The sequence below is a fragment of the Acyrthosiphon pisum genome, chromosome A2 (assembly GCF_005508785.2).
Source record: "Acyrthosiphon pisum isolate AL4f chromosome A2, pea_aphid_22Mar2018_4r6ur, whole genome shotgun sequence".
In the NCBI taxonomy this organism is placed as follows: domain Eukaryota; kingdom Metazoa; phylum Arthropoda; class Insecta; order Hemiptera; family Aphididae; genus Acyrthosiphon; species Acyrthosiphon pisum.
In genome coordinates, this window is record NC_042495.1 from 5,487,342 (window position 1) to 5,503,448 (window position 16,107).

The following is a 16,107-nucleotide window of genomic DNA, read 5'->3' on the forward strand; positions in this document are numbered from 1 at the left end:
TCTAAGGACGACAGTACGACACTGCAATAGACATGTCTAGTGGTTACTTCTGATCATGTAATTAAAAATATAGGATGTCATTTAAAAATCAATAAGGGTTTTAGGTTTAGGTTTCACCAACACATAAGGTGGAAAAAAATAAAGGCTATATAAAATGTCAATGTTTCACGTGTTCTACATTTTAAAAAAGCAATTTTAGAAAAGGTAAATAATTTCGAAATAATGAGTATTTACAGTAAAAATAATCACCTGATAATATATATAGTATATTAATATTATTATTTATTGTTATATTATTATGTATTTATGTATATAAAAAACAGTGGTGTAAATAAGCCGATGTATTTGATACAATGTTATTGTTTTCGATATTTGTTATTAATTATAACTCAATGCTAAATGAAACACTAATTTATAAACTATTGTGGCTACTGGTTAATTTAATTAAATTAATTTTTTTCAGGAACCTACTGTGTATTTTATCTAAAAATTGTAGGTAGGTAAGGTATCAAATATGCGTATAATATACCAAAATTAATTTTTAGTATGCTCGTCAAATTAATTTATAAAATTATTTATAGAGATTAAAATATCTGAGTCTTTTTTAATTGGAATTGAAGAAATTACCTAATGGTTAGCTTAAAAAGAAATATATTTTTTTTTTTTAAACAATTATAAAGAAGTATTTTTAATTAATTTACTAGAGCGTCTTCTAACTTTTTTGTTTTTATTAAATTCTTCTTAAATTCAATATTAATATGTTATCAAACGACAATGAAATGTACAATAATATGTCACTGTTTATTTAATATAAATAGCCAATAGGTAGGTCCCAAGGTCCCTATATTTTATCCTGTTTCTAAATCACAGTGTTTTTTTGTACAGAATCGAATTCAGACAATCGTTTCTCAAAAGTGATTTCGTTGTTTCAGATGAATAAAGGTGGTGTAGTCTACATTCTACCTGTATAAGCTGCAGTAGGCACATTACATTGTATACACAGGAATACACGAATACACGATAAGTTGACAGACACACGAGGTCATCCAGGGTACCGTTATCATGTGCAGCGTCGCAGTGGCCGGGTCGTTATTTCCTTATCAGGAGACCGAGTGCGCGCGGTCTTTTATTCCAATGGTCTCGTCATTCGCCAATTCGATTCTGGATTAAATGTTGTGAGTTCCATGCGGTTAATTTTTCTGCTGTGCAACTTTTTTTCTTTTCTTTTTTGTGTTTAGTGCGATACGAATACTGCCTTTAGCTCCAATGTGTCAAAAGTCATTTTCCTTCCAAAAGTATTTTCCAAAGCCGTAAGTTCCATGCATATTATTATGTATACAGCATACATGGGTGTTATGTATTTGGGTAATAACTATACTTTTGGTTAATTCTCATCAGCTATTGTAACAGTGAAACAGTATCTATTTAATAATAATAAAAACAGTATCTCGTTGACAATATAGTAAATACAAAAATAATTATAATGCATCTATAATAATATTATAAACACTGCACGCGAAACGTAATTATAATATTTTCATAATACGGAAGTAAAATATTATACTAACCCACTGGCGTAAGTATGATTGTTTGTTTAATCGCTAAAAGCTTTTTGAAATACTCGACCTTTGGCAGCAGATAAAACAGTGCGAAATGTATATACAAATCAGTTAAACTAGGTGTGGTTGTATTTCGGTATATATACACAATGTATACATTATGTGCTTCGCGTAAGCTATTGAAGATGATAATATACTATGATTATTAAAAATAGATCGAAATGGTGAAAAGTTTATTGTAATGCATAGAATACATTATACGCGGTGTTAAGTAGCATTGTAGATATAGACATATATATATAGTGCAGACTCCTCGCGAGCTATAAACATGTCGTACGCTTTCACTCGACTGTACTACTGCAGGAACGCGAACGGGAAACGAACCATGCGCTAAAATCATTTTTCGTAATGCTAGTAGTGCTATTTGGTCCCAATTATTATATATATACCTATCATACATCATACAGCGATATTATTCAAAGATGTTTTGCGTTACTGTCCAAATCGTTCTCTGTATTAAATATTTGTCCAGACATTTAAACGCGTCGAAACCTGGTTCGATCTCGTTTCAAAATTATTAATGTCTCGCCGAGTGTCTGTGTAATGCGTGTGTGTGTGCTTGTGTGTGTGCAAGCGCAGGAAAAATAATCGATACCCTCTAGCGTCGGCCATGTTTGTATTGTTGCGTCCTGCGCCTGACTAACCTTTAATGACCAACAGCTGGGTTCTCGTTTCTTATACTTTGTTTGTCATTTCGGCGCTGCGGTGACAGTCGAACGCTAGTTGTAACTTTTATTTCAAGGCTATAAATTACCCGAATCCTGTTGAAAAACATATTTTGTGAGTATAATACATATATTATATAGTTATATTCTCGTGACCATGTAATAATACATAATAATACACGAATGTATATTGTATTATATTTATGTCAAACACTTCGTTGGTTTTAAGCTTTTCGTCACATTCTGTCATAATAATTAATTTGTGTTATTTTATTTGTTTTAAATATACTAGTGCCGAGTTGCACAAAATAATTATTTATGTTACGGTTCACTAAAACTTAATTAACTGATCATGGGCCACTAAATCATATTAAAGGGATCATTGGCTCACTATTGATTCATTCAATTTTTAGTGATTTCAGCCTATTACTTAATATTTCAATAAAGTTGTATATTATTGTACAAAATTGTACTAAAAATAACTTTATAATTATTTTCATTAAATTTATCACAATTATATACTTATGATATTTCATTAGATATTATACCAATATATTAGTACATAAATGATACCATAATCGATACTTAGGCAGGTATCTTTAATATTAGAAAATAGTATTAAAATCAGGTTAACTCCAAAAGTAATAAGTTATCTGTAGGTATATCGTTACAATAATCTTGTTTTATAATTAGTAATTACACGGTAAGTAATAAATATAATTAAAAAATATATACATATTTACAAACTAAAATATTATGAACAAATAATTAAAATAATAACGATTTTTGCTATCGATAGACACCAGACATGATAGGTTATTGGATATTTCACTTTTTTAACATAAATTATTATACAACAAAATTAAAACTAAGACAAAAGTTGTTATTAATATTTTATGGAATATAGTACTTATACTATTAATGATATTAAATATAGGTATATTCAAACGTATAAAGTATGTAAAGCATATATGTATCGACGCCTTATATACGCGTATGTAGTCCAATATTATAAAGTAGTCAATGCATAATAATGAAAAAAAAATGTTCACAATAATAATCATTAATTATAATATTAATATTGTGCATATTCTATAGATTCGACAAAATACAAATAACCTAATAGTTTTAGTTGACTGATTTGAATAATGCACTTGGCTCCAACAAGTCTATATGTCTTTTTTAATTTCGGACCGCCACGCAAGACTAGTGTAATAAAGTGCAGCCTTTGTGGCGCCAAAAATGGTCGCTCAGACCCAATCAATATTGCCAGTAGGATGGAGGAAATGAATACGTCCCGTCGGCCGTCTTAACATTTCACGCATTTCACGCCCTCGTCTTGTAAACTCGTTTCTGGGCTGCAATCGTCATTGTATTGGTGCATTGTGATTTCGTGATTTTTTTCATAATTAGATTTATAAAGGGTTTGTTTTTGAACTGTATAGATAATACTGATTGTTCATATTTATTTCGTTTAACTAAATAGTATTTGTATAATATTATAATATAGGTACCAATAGTATGGTTAAAAAAATTTGAATTTTGAATAAAAAGAAATAATTATTTACAATAGTTACTTTATACCCATCAAATATTCAATAAACGTTTATAACTTTTCGAAAAGTCGGTTGAAATATAATGTGATGTAAATTATTATGAAAAGTTCGTCATATAATATAATGTATTCATCTAACGTATAAAATAATATTTAACATCGAACATTAAGTAAATCCGTTTTTATTTGAATCACATATTAAGTTATAAATACAAACGAAAAAAACATTACAAGTTAATTATATTTATTAAAAACACGCGTATTGATCAAACACTAATTAAATATTATATTGGTTGTTAACTCAATTCAATTGAAAATTTGAAAACAACTACAACTAGGTATGTGTCCATATAATGAAGTGTTTAAAATAATATAATTTATGAGTGCTATAGTATTAGTTAATTTATTATTTATATCTTGTGTTAATTACGCATGAACTTATTTGTGTTATCCAGGGTGCATAATTTGAGGTCAGAACACGTATGGTATGTTGTGTGGTGAAATAATTAGATCCCCAAATCGAAGTCCATACGCTACGTTGTTATCGTCACTATATCCGATGATGACTGCTGCAGTTGTTGAAGACGACAATTTGCTTGGTAATTACTAATTATTTTATACCTTCGTCGTATTATTTGTGAAGATAATTGGCAATAGAATATGAAAATAAAATGCATTTTATTAATCATTTTTTAAATGATACATTTTAGTAATTATTCATAAAAATAATTACCAACATTTTAATTTCTATTTAATTATTTTAATTTATATTATTACGGTATAGATTAGTAGGTATACGGTAAGTGTTAAGCGCATAAGCGCAAATAAACTATATTTTCGGGGCTATAGGTTATTTTGATGAAATCCAGGAAATACTTTTCTAATGGAATATTACGTCGTGTAGGTAAATGATCAGTTTTTTGTAGTAGGGGGGCTAAACCACAGAGCAAACCATTAGGCCCTTCTGGTCGGTTTGAAAACACCCTATTTGCGCCTATAATAGATAAATGGTAAGTGGCTAATTGTACAATGTACTTATCATTATATACAATATAAATATTTGAGGAAGGTATTTAATCTATAATATTATTACCAAAATAGCATAAAACATTTCTAAATATTGATCGAATTTTGAAATGTTCAAGTTACTTATAAATTATAATATACACTGATGTTTGGTACTTGGTTATTAATTCTACAATAGTACAACGCATGGTTACCGAAATTAAAAATTAATCGTATTCATTTAAACAGTTGACAAATAATAGATATTCTTTGTAAAAAAAAAAATGATTAGTACGAATCTTCCATCTTAATATAATAATATAATATATTTCAAATAATCTAGACTCTAGAGTTTAATGGCAGTAGCATTTTTTATTATGTTTTGAGAAACTGTATATTATTCATCCGGGAGTAGGTATACCCCATATATATATCGATTTTTATGTTCGAGCGTTATGAGTCATCTCTACTATATAGCGACGAGCTAGCTGGTTTACTGTGCGCATGATTATTACTACAGTACTACACACGACTACAGTTGTACTACGATTAATAATACGTTTTCTTTATATTTAATTTACCATAACAATATAATTTATTATGCTTTTATCAATGGACCATGTTCAAGTAATTGTGGGTGCGTATTTTTTTTATAAATGATTTAATAAATTAATAATTATTTATAACATCAATATAAACTTAAAAATTTGATTAATTATTCTAAAATTAATGTTTAGTTTATTACTAAGTCTCGAAAATAGATACGTAAACATGGTTATTATTTTTATAAACATAACAATTTAACATTGAAAATAATTTCGAACAATAAACCTACAACAATTAATGAGCTTTTGTTGAATATTTTAAGGAAACTACTAGCTAGTTAGTGGAGTAGTAGCTCTAACTAAAATAATAATATGTTAAATGATTTAATAAATATAGGTATACAAGTATAATTAGTTTATTTCATTAAATTAACTTGTCAAATTAGCCATAATATGTAGGTAGGTAATTATTAAATTCTCATAAGCACTAGAAACTATTTATCACTATTAACAATTATTTACTATTTAGAATTATACTATAATGTTTGGTTTTTAATATTTACTAATGAATATACATTTATGTATACCTAGTTAGTAGTTACACATGTGTAAATATTTATATTTGAATTAACGGTTAAGAGGACGTTACAGTGCTATACCTGCATGTCTTGTCTGTATCACGGCCGTGACATAACAAATCTACGTACCAGATTCTTACTAGTTTATTTATAGTTAATATTAGAGCAAATTTACATAATATCGGATTTGTAGAGATAGTAATATATAAGTACTTTGCCTAGACAGAGAGGTTTTTTCACATATTCATTTTAAAACGAGTTATATACTTTTGGAAAATTAATAATTTTAGTACTTTCAAATCATTTTAACATAAAACTAACCAAGAGACCATAGACAAAGACATAGACATATCGTCATAAAAATAATAGTCTATGACTGAGTCAGTATGGGTATTTATCTAAATGTTGAATATTTTACCATAGTATAGCTATATAAGTAAGCATTTTATTAAAGATATATTATAAAAATAGGCATTGTGAATTATGACCATGTTCCAACTATAACTTAAAAAGGTGGGCAAGTGGATGTCACTCTGCTGTACAGTAGGTTACAAGTGGGTCAATGTAATGGACGGTGTTAAATCTGAATTCAATGGTACAATATCATTGTATAAGAAAAACGATTTTGAGCGAAGGCGTTCAGTCAGCCAATGATATTACTAAGTATATTTGATGATATTATTGTGAACAAAGTAATTTATATATAACCTATTTAGTATTTACGTGGAACCTTGTTTTAAATTTTCAATCCTTAGCTATAAAAGTTGAACATTTTATACATTTTTAACTACAAAATAATTATTAAATTTTAAATTTGATAAATTTTGTCAAAATTCGAACTTTAAATGCTTATAAAAAAAAAATTGTGCCTACCTTTGTAATTTCAATATTTTTCAACTCCTATTGTAAATTTGTAACAGCATATCAGGAGCCTTGCATTAAATAAAATTGCACGCTTTTTTACTCAAGAAATAAAATTTTATTGATATTTATAGTAAAAAAACTAAAAACATTGAAAACTGGCAATGTCCGTAAACAGCTCAAAAAGAGTCAAAATTGTATGGTGTATAGAAAATGAAAATATAAACATTCAGTATAATTTTCATTTACAGTTATTTGTTTTTGAATAACAACAAAATAACAAAATCGCTCCACGAGATATCGAGTGAATATAAAAATATAATTTAATTTGCTTGAAGACATTTTTGTTTTTTGATAAAGATAGACAAACTTATGAATAATCGTGTATTACATTTTTATGAATTTCTAACTAAAAATAATTTGCAAATTTTCGTCGTTTTTAAAAATGTTGTCAATATTTTAACTTTAAATACTTATATAAAAAATTGTGACTATGGATTTTTAATTTTTTTCATCTGGTTTTGAAACAATATATAAGGAGCCTTCTATTACATTTTCAATCTTTTTTAACCAACAAATAAAATTTTATTGATATTTATAGAAATAAAAACTAAAAAAAATGGAAACTGAAAATGTCCGTAAACAACTCAAAATAAGTCAAAATATTTGGAAAATGTTATGGTGTATAGAAAATGCTAATATAAACATTCAGTAAAAATTGTATGTACCTACCTACGGTCATTTGTTTAAAAGTTGCACCAAAAACCAAAATCGATTTTTTCGAAAACAGATTTTGCGTAAAAATTCCCGGTTTTCCTTAATTTTTCTTTTGTTTTTCACGGCGCTTTTGAAAACTACCGGGAAATTTTTACCTTTGGCCCCCCCCCCCAAATTACCAACTAGATTCACTTTCCTATCAGAAAAGATACTGTTGAAGAAAATCTAAGCATTTTTTAAAAGGTTATGACACAAAAAAAAAAAATTTAAAAAAAACACATCATTGTAAAATCAATACCTACATCGCTCCGCTCAGAATCTAAATTACGACTTTGATGTATTTATAGCTAAATCCATAACAAACAAAAATAAATAAATGATAGTTATTATTATTATTAATTTTCACAAAAATGCTGAATATTTTTTAGAAAACGGTCGTCTGAGTTACGAGAATCCAAACTATCATCTTGCTGGAACTGGCCACTTAGCCCTGGATGATGCATTGAATTCAAACCTAACATCAGCTACTGACTCTCCAGCTGGGTTCAATTTGAATGATGACTGTATATTATACTCAGAGCTTTTATGTCGGGAATTTGACACAGTCTGTAATATTAACACAGACAACATTAACAGAAAACGCTACAAATCATTAGACTTGGGATCAATGGGCGTGGACGTGTTGGGACAAACCGGAAAAAATTGGTAATATATTGGTTTGACATTAAAATTCAAGTTCAAAACTGCAGTAAATCATGTCATTTTTTTTTTAGGAATACAAATTTAAATCATAACGTGACAAGAGACATGAATATTACAAATCAACATGATTTAACAAACGTTAGCAACCAAAACCACCAAATGCAAGTGTCATACGTAAAACCAGATTTAATCGAAGAATCGGAGCAAACAAAATGTAAAGGCGGGAAGTAAGTTTATTCGATCAATTAAATAATACACGTTTAATATATTATGTACATGTTATATTATTATATTTATTAATGATCAAATAAAAAATATATAATATATACCTACCTACCTATATAGTATAAACGAAAAACGCACGCCGCCTAATACTCTATCTTTGAACAAACAAAAGGATACATCTAATATTAACATGGATATACAACACATACAAGGTGATTTGAATAATGATTTGTATGCAATTCCAATGAAAAACAATTCACACGAATGCACCGATGAATTGCCAGCTGGATGGGAAAAACACGAAGGTGCGTACAATTTTAAAGTGATTTTTTTCTTCAAACAAGCTATAGGTATTGAACTAATTCCATTTTAGATAACGATGGTCCTTATTATTGGCACATTAAAAGCGGGACGATTCAAAGGGAACCTCCTGAATACAGTGGAAAAAATGAACCAAAAACACCATTGGTCAAAGATGCAGAATCGGTAATGATAATATAGCTTAAAATATTAAATGCCTATAGGTAAACTATATAGGTAGTATTATACTAAAATCAATTCTATAATATTAAATTGCAATAAATAAAACATTTGAATTATAACATGTAGACTTAAAAATTAAAATATGTAATCTACGTATACAAATTACTTTAACATAATTTTTTAATAAAACTTTGAGATTTCAAAATATTAATTATTAAAACTATATATAGGTACTATATATATTATATAATGTATCGGTATTTGTTTAAGGTATTGAATAGTTTTCAAAATAACACCGGAGGTTTAATAAGTTCAGTGACTAGAAGTACGACGAGCTCAGCTCTTGAAAATCTTTGTTACCAAAAGAATAGAAAAGAAGACATGGCTTATAAGTAAAATATTAAATAAAATAGTATAGCATTCAAAACATATATACCGACGTTGATCTCACTAAATATTATGATATGTGCTTTAGACGAAGAAGTTATCCAGCTCGAATCGAAAACGAAAACAAAGGTATACGATTTGCTGTGCGTTCTTTGGGATGGGTAGAAATTTGCGAAGATGATTTAACCCCAGAAAGAAGTAGCAAAGCTGTAAATAAGTGTATTGTTGATCTATCACTTGGACGTAACGACTTTATTGATAATGTCGGGCGATGGGGAGACGTGAGTACCTATATCCGTATATACCTATAAATACCTACATAACTGCTAAATAAATATAATTTTTTTTTAATGGATAACATTATAGGGAAAAGACCTTTTTATGGATTTGGATGAAGGCGCGTTGAAATTAATAGATCCAGAGAATCTCACTGTGTTGAATACGCAACCCATACACACAATTAGAGTATGGGGAGTTGGACGAGACAATGGCAGGTTTGTTAGCCATTGATATCATATTTATATTGTTACCTACATTAATAATGTATTGTTTTTATAATCCATTGTTGTTCTGTTTTTTCAATGCTTTACCCACAGGGAAAGGTAATAATAATAATGTATACAATTTAATTATGAGTTTAAAAAAATAATAACAATAAGATATAAAAGTAATGTAGTTTAGTGGCATTAGATATATCCATAAATCGAACTAACAAAATTATTTCTCAGAGATTTTGCGTATGTAGCTCGTGACAGAATAACTCGGCGACACATGTGCCATGTGTTCAGATGTGACATGCCTGCTCGTACGATTGCTAACACTCTTAGGGACATTTGTAAAAAAATCATGATCGAGCGCAGTCTCCAGCAGAACATTTCTAGATCTACAGACATAAGTACACACTAAAACATGTTATTTTTTTAAAAGGCGACTAATTAGTACCGTTTCGTAGATACTGCAACAAAAATGAATCAGCCGGTTAGACCGACGAACCTTCCATTGGAATATCGCAAACGTAGAAGTTACCGAGGCAGTTACTCTGCAACCACCAACTTGAGTATACACAATACGTCTTTTTATATTATTCAATTATGTAATAATTGTGCAATATTATTTTTAAAGCTCAATCATTCCCCACACCGATGGAAGAACCACGTAAAGTCATTCGAGCCACTTACTTGGGTTCAATTGAAGTGAGCAAGGCATCCGGAATGGATGTACTAAATGACGCGATTGTTGCTTTGGAAAATTCTCCTACATCAGTACCCCAAACGGTTACAGTTGCTGTAGCACCTTCAATGATTACCATACAACAAGATACTGTAATACAATAGATATTCAAAAACATGTTAAACACGACCATTCATTATATCTGTTGATTTTCAGGATGAAGGAGATCAAATGGTTGAATGTCGAGTGAGGTACTTATCATTTTTGGGAATAGGTCAAAATATAAAACAATGTGCTTTTATAATGCATACTACCCAAGATTTGTTCATTGCACATGTGTTCGAGTGTGATCCATCCGCTGGAACACTTTGTAAAACTATCGAAGCAGCATGCAAAGTATGTCGAATAGAAATCATACAAAATATTAAATACAATGATGATTAATTGTTGTTAACATTTTATTTAAATTTTTAATTTTTGCAGTTACGGTACCAAAAATGTTTAGATGCACATCCTCAAGGTTTGAATCCAAATGCATCTTTAAGTCACAATATTAATAGTCCAAATGTAAATGGCATATCAAGGAAAGGTATCAGTTCTACATTAAAGTCATTGGTGGGCACCATCACGGGTCGTAAAATGAAATTAACCCAATCCTGAGAAGAAGTCTTCACGCTACAGGTACAAATTATTACTAACTAAAACTTAGAAAAAACTTATTTACATGATTTTTTATAATTTAGGAAGAATTAACAAATCCTGGAGTGCGTGAAGTAATACCACATAGACATTTGCAGTCTCCACACACTATAAAATATTATGCTCTATCGACCAGTTTACAGTCGTTGTTGTCACCAACCATTGACAACCGGACCATAAATAACCCTTACTAATTCTTGATTAAGACACTAAATTGTGACTAATAATCACTTAGGGAAATGAAGCATATGAAGTAACTTTAGTTTACTCATTTTGAGATACCACTTATTTAAATAGGTATAGAGTTATAGAAGACAGTCCTTGAATACTTTTTAATTGTGGACTTGATCTTACTTGTCCTTAAATGCTGTGTATTATTAAATAATAATGTATACTTATAAATATATATATATATATATTATAGAAATTAGGCCTTCAAATGTTGCTAAAATTTATAATACTATGAAAAAGAATCTCATTTAAATTAAGCCAAAGCTGGTTTTTAATCATTAGGAAATAAAGATGACAATAACCTGAAGTTTTACAAGCATGTAGACAAAAATTTAAAAAGCACCTTTTTTATTTTTCTTAAATGCTCTCCACATATCAAGCTTTATTTATAATATTTTTTTGACTGATAATTTTTTTCTTCAAACATAATTATTTAAAACCTAAATAAAACAAAATTAAATTCCTACTATTGAGTGATCTCAAAAATTTTGGTACATGGGTTATTTGTAAATTAAACATAGCTTGTTAAAAACTAATTCATATATTTTAGGGAATATGCACAACTATATTGATGTTGTGAAGTTTAGAGCTAAGCTTTATAAGTGTTAAAATAAAAAATAAAAATAAAAATATTAACAAGTTCACTTAAATTGTACATTTATTCAATATTATGACAGTCTTAGTTTTTATTTTTATTTTCCAAAATTGGTTTACATCGCCTAAACCGATTTACAAAAGTTTAAAGGTATTAATAAATGTGAATTATTACATACTGATTCATAAAGTTTTAACATTTTAAATGGAAAAAAAAATTATAAAAACAAAGCCTTAACTTTTCTACCAACCACTTGACGGTCATAAAGTGCATTAAACTTGTTACAGTAATCATTTACTTCATTACTACATTTTGTCAATACTCCCAAGTAAGCAATCAGTGCTACATCATTACAATGTGTATACAAATCCCTGTAAAACTCTCCAGATTCCATAACTGGCAGTCGATGACACAAAGAAACGAATTCCCTAGAAAATAGAAAATGTTTAAATATAATATATTTTTTATTGACAAATAATTTATAACTTAATTTACTTAATAATTGTTATTGGTTTCATAATTGGATTTTTTTTTTATTATTATTATTATTATTATTATTATGCTAATATTTCTGGTTATTATTAGTTTTATAACAAACACTAAATAAAATAAGATTTTGTTTATTATAATATACTTAATATTTTATAGAACCATTATATCAGGCATTTTTAATTAACTAATTTATCTAGTACTATATTGATTGTATTTAAATATAAATCCATCTTGGACAATATAATGGTAAGCTTTCTGGTAAGAAAAGCTCTTAAACAGAAGATATCTTCATGTATGGTAGTTGGATGACATATTATATAATTATTAATATAAAAGTACATTACATATTATACATCTGCAAATTCATAAACGCAATGAAAAACAAATTAAGCGATTGAAGAAAATGATATGCAATTTAAAAGTGAAATTAAATTACTATTTAAAGCTATTGGTGGTATTTTATAATTTATAAACAATTATATAGAAGTACAAGTAATTGGTTTTAATATTATTTGTAAATGGGTATGCTATGCAAATTTCTGGTGAGAAAATCAATGTGTTCTAGTCTTGGACAAACATTGTAATGATGAATTTTTGGGAAGAAATTTTAAACCATATGCAACTGATTATAATATATAATAGGGAAATTGCACTTAAATACAATATAGTATTTACACATTAATTAGGTATATTAAATAAAATTAAGTGTTCAGGAAAATATATGTACTTACTGATTAACTGATAACATCAGTTACCATATTGGAATTCAGACCTTGATACCATACAAGTCGGTATGCAACTACTATGGGCGTCACCGTTTTCAGGCAAAATGTACCCTTCCCTTTTCGGCCAGTATCACTTTTCGCCCAAAATGTACCGTTCCCTTTTCGGCCAAAACATATTGTTTCTTTTACAATTATAATAACTGAACTTAACAATTTTTATATTTAATTAAATATGTTTGCACCCATAAATGTGATTTTTTGATAAATATTCTTACATACAATAAATTACAACTAAGTGAAAAAATAATAAAATAAAACAATTGGCATTAAAATGGTTTAACATATTATTAGCTTAGTCGGAAATCTTAATATTTTGACATATTCATGAATTCATATTTTACTATCATAATTATTATTATATATCTTCTTATTACCTATATGTATTATATGACTATATTACATTTTATTCAATTATAATATAAGAGATAACATTGTTTATAAATACTAATATAATATAATCAATTGTAACAATATTTTTTAACAATTTATTGCCAATCGTTTTATTTTTTTTCAGTTTTTTTACAGTTTTAAGTAATAATGTTTAAAAAAAAAAAATCACAATTTTGGATACAATAATATTTAATTAAATATAAAAATTATTAAGTTTAGTTGTTATAATTGTAAATTTTAAAGAAAACTGTAGGTGGTGGCTGAAAAGGGACAGTGGCAGAAAAGGGATGGGTACATTTGGCCGAAAAGGGGGCCACCCACTACTATACATCAATTATATAATTGATGTCCTATCTAATTGGTTTTATTGAAAATCTTGCATGGTTATAGTTTAATGAATTTTATTGTTTAAACAAATATTTTTATTTTGATACTCTTGACTGTTATTTATGGAATTCTATTATATTTCAACAATCATCGTTTATTTATATATTTAGTACCAGGCATGGATCTATCAATTTAACAATATTAAGTATTACAAATTTAATTAATAATTTAAATTTATGGATTTTAAGATATATGATTTATTATGTAAATAAATAAAAAGTATTATATAACACTGATAAATAGGGGAGGGGGAAGAGTTAAAGCCTCTTAATCACCCTGGATCCGCGCCTGTTACTGGTGCTTAGACCTATTTTTTATTGAGAAGATTAGGTAGTTTCTTTTGAGAAATTTTAGTTATGAATTGATAGTTGATGAAAAAAACAATTATTTAGGCACTAACAATAATTATTATAAGTTAACTTTCCTTAAGACTTAAATTCAAATTATTCACCTCAATAATTCATTGTTTACTGATTCATCAGTTTTCTTTACTTCCTTCAAATACTGGAGTAACATTTTAACTCTACTATGGAGCATCTTGATGGCATTAAACTGAACAGTTAATGTTTCAGCGACCAAACTATTTTCTTGTGCATCATTGCTTGACATTCGTGCAACATGATCAACACCAATACGCTCTGCATCTTCAGTAGATAAGGTGTATGTTAATTCAACAAATAACATTTTTGGCACTCCATTCATTATATCAATAATGGATTCATATACTTTGACTGGCAGATCAGTATGTCCACCATGAGGATCCATTTTCAAAAATATGGGACTTTCAGCAATATTTATGATTTGCTTATGTACATCAATATCCCGAAATGTCGGTTTATCTGAACCAGTACCAGTTATGTACCATCCAAGGAAGTCCAAGTCACAAAACACCTAATACAATAAATATACAATTAGAAAAATAAGGATCTGAATATTAAGACAAATGACTATTGTACATTTGTACCTGTTTAAATTGTTCTTCTTTAGAGTTGTAGTAATCTCTATCAATAACCATTGTCACATTATCTTCAAGTAGAGTATATGACAATTCAAACGAGTTCATTATTTCAAGTGTTCGATCCTTTTGTTTACCAATCAATGCCCCGATTGAAGGAACTGAACTACCAACTTGAGCCGTTAAACGAGTCCAGTGTTCAGATATATTAAGAATGACTAGTGGATGTAAAGATATAGACACACTACCCGTAACATTTGTAGCTAAAACATTATTTTGAGGTTCGTCTACTTCCATTTCCACACTTGTGTCTTCCATATTGGAATAAGTTTAATAAAATATTAAAAGAAAAAAAAAATTATCACAAATTTAGTACCAAATCTACGAATTAAATAATAATTTAAAATTTAAAAAAAAAACTACTTATTAATTATAAAATACGTAGAATGAACAATAGTCAAATACGAATTTTGTGTTGTTATCACTTTGATAACTGATGTGCATTATACATCGAGATGTATATACTACACTGGAGCGCGCACGAGTCGTCAAAAAACGAGCCGGCTCGTTGATTCGCTTCCCCCACCATTGCATGGCAAAAGGACTGGATGGCACAAGCCAGTGCGTTACGTCGTTGCGCAATTTCGATTATTTCATTCTGTTTACTGGTTAAATTCCTGCTTTATTGTAAATTCAATCAAACTTATTTAATCATGGTAATTTCGTGTTCCTCATATGGGTGTACAAACCGGCGGAAAAAAGGATGTGGTATACAATTTCACCGGTATGTAAAAACATAGGTACCTTTAGTCATTTTTGTTCCGATTATTCTAATATAAATAGGCAAATATCCTTAATATTATACAAGATAAACGTTACTGTCTGATGAGTATATTTTGTTTACCTGGCTTAGCTTTCCTCTAAAGAGGCCATCCGTTTTGGCAAAGTGGATACATGAAATGAAACGCAAAAACTTCAAACCTTCTGAGTATAGCTATTTATGCAGCGAACACTTTACAAATGAAGACTACCAAATCCGTCCAGGAGCAAATGTGAAATGG

The 16,107-nt window shown here is 28.4% G+C and overlaps 2 protein-coding genes across 5 annotated transcripts; one reads left to right on the forward strand and one right to left on the reverse strand.

Annotated features, from left to right (window-relative positions):
- Window positions 1-949: 949 nt before the first annotated feature.
- On the forward strand, window positions 950-12,086 carry LOC100166623 (protein Fe65 homolog). Of its 4 annotated transcripts, XM_029490866.1 has the most exons (17): window positions 952-1,175; window positions 1,239-1,310; window positions 4,295-4,438; window positions 7,974-8,250; window positions 8,319-8,474; window positions 8,593-8,777; window positions 8,846-8,958; window positions 9,226-9,347; window positions 9,431-9,623; window positions 9,709-9,836; window positions 9,939-9,944; window positions 10,071-10,237; window positions 10,295-10,399; window positions 10,465-10,664; window positions 10,729-10,908; window positions 10,996-11,193; window positions 11,256-12,086. In XM_029490866.1, exons 3-16 carry the CDS (start codon window positions 4,327-4,329, stop codon window positions 11,170-11,172), a joined length of 2,121 nt encoding a protein of 706 aa, XP_029346726.1. In that variant the 5' UTR covers window positions 952-1,175; window positions 1,239-1,310; window positions 4,295-4,326; the 3' UTR covers window positions 11,173-11,193; window positions 11,256-12,086. The 4 variants fall into 4 exon arrangements, with proteins under 4 accessions (XP_029346727.1, XP_029346726.1, XP_029346725.1 ...); XM_029490865.1 differs by having other exon boundaries at window positions 952-1,310; XM_008182614.3 differs by lacking the exons at window positions 952-1,175; window positions 1,239-1,310 and adding an exon at window positions 1,910-2,399.
- Window positions 12,087-15,511, reverse strand: Cops6 (COP9 constitutive photomorphogenic homolog subunit 6). Its single transcript, NM_001162208.2, is given in 3 exon segments — window positions 12,087-12,465; window positions 14,543-14,982; window positions 15,056-15,511. Coding segments are annotated over 3 exon segments (960 nt in total). The 5' UTR covers window positions 15,365-15,511; the 3' UTR covers window positions 12,087-12,254.
- Between the last annotated feature and the right edge of the window lie 596 nt (window positions 15,512-16,107).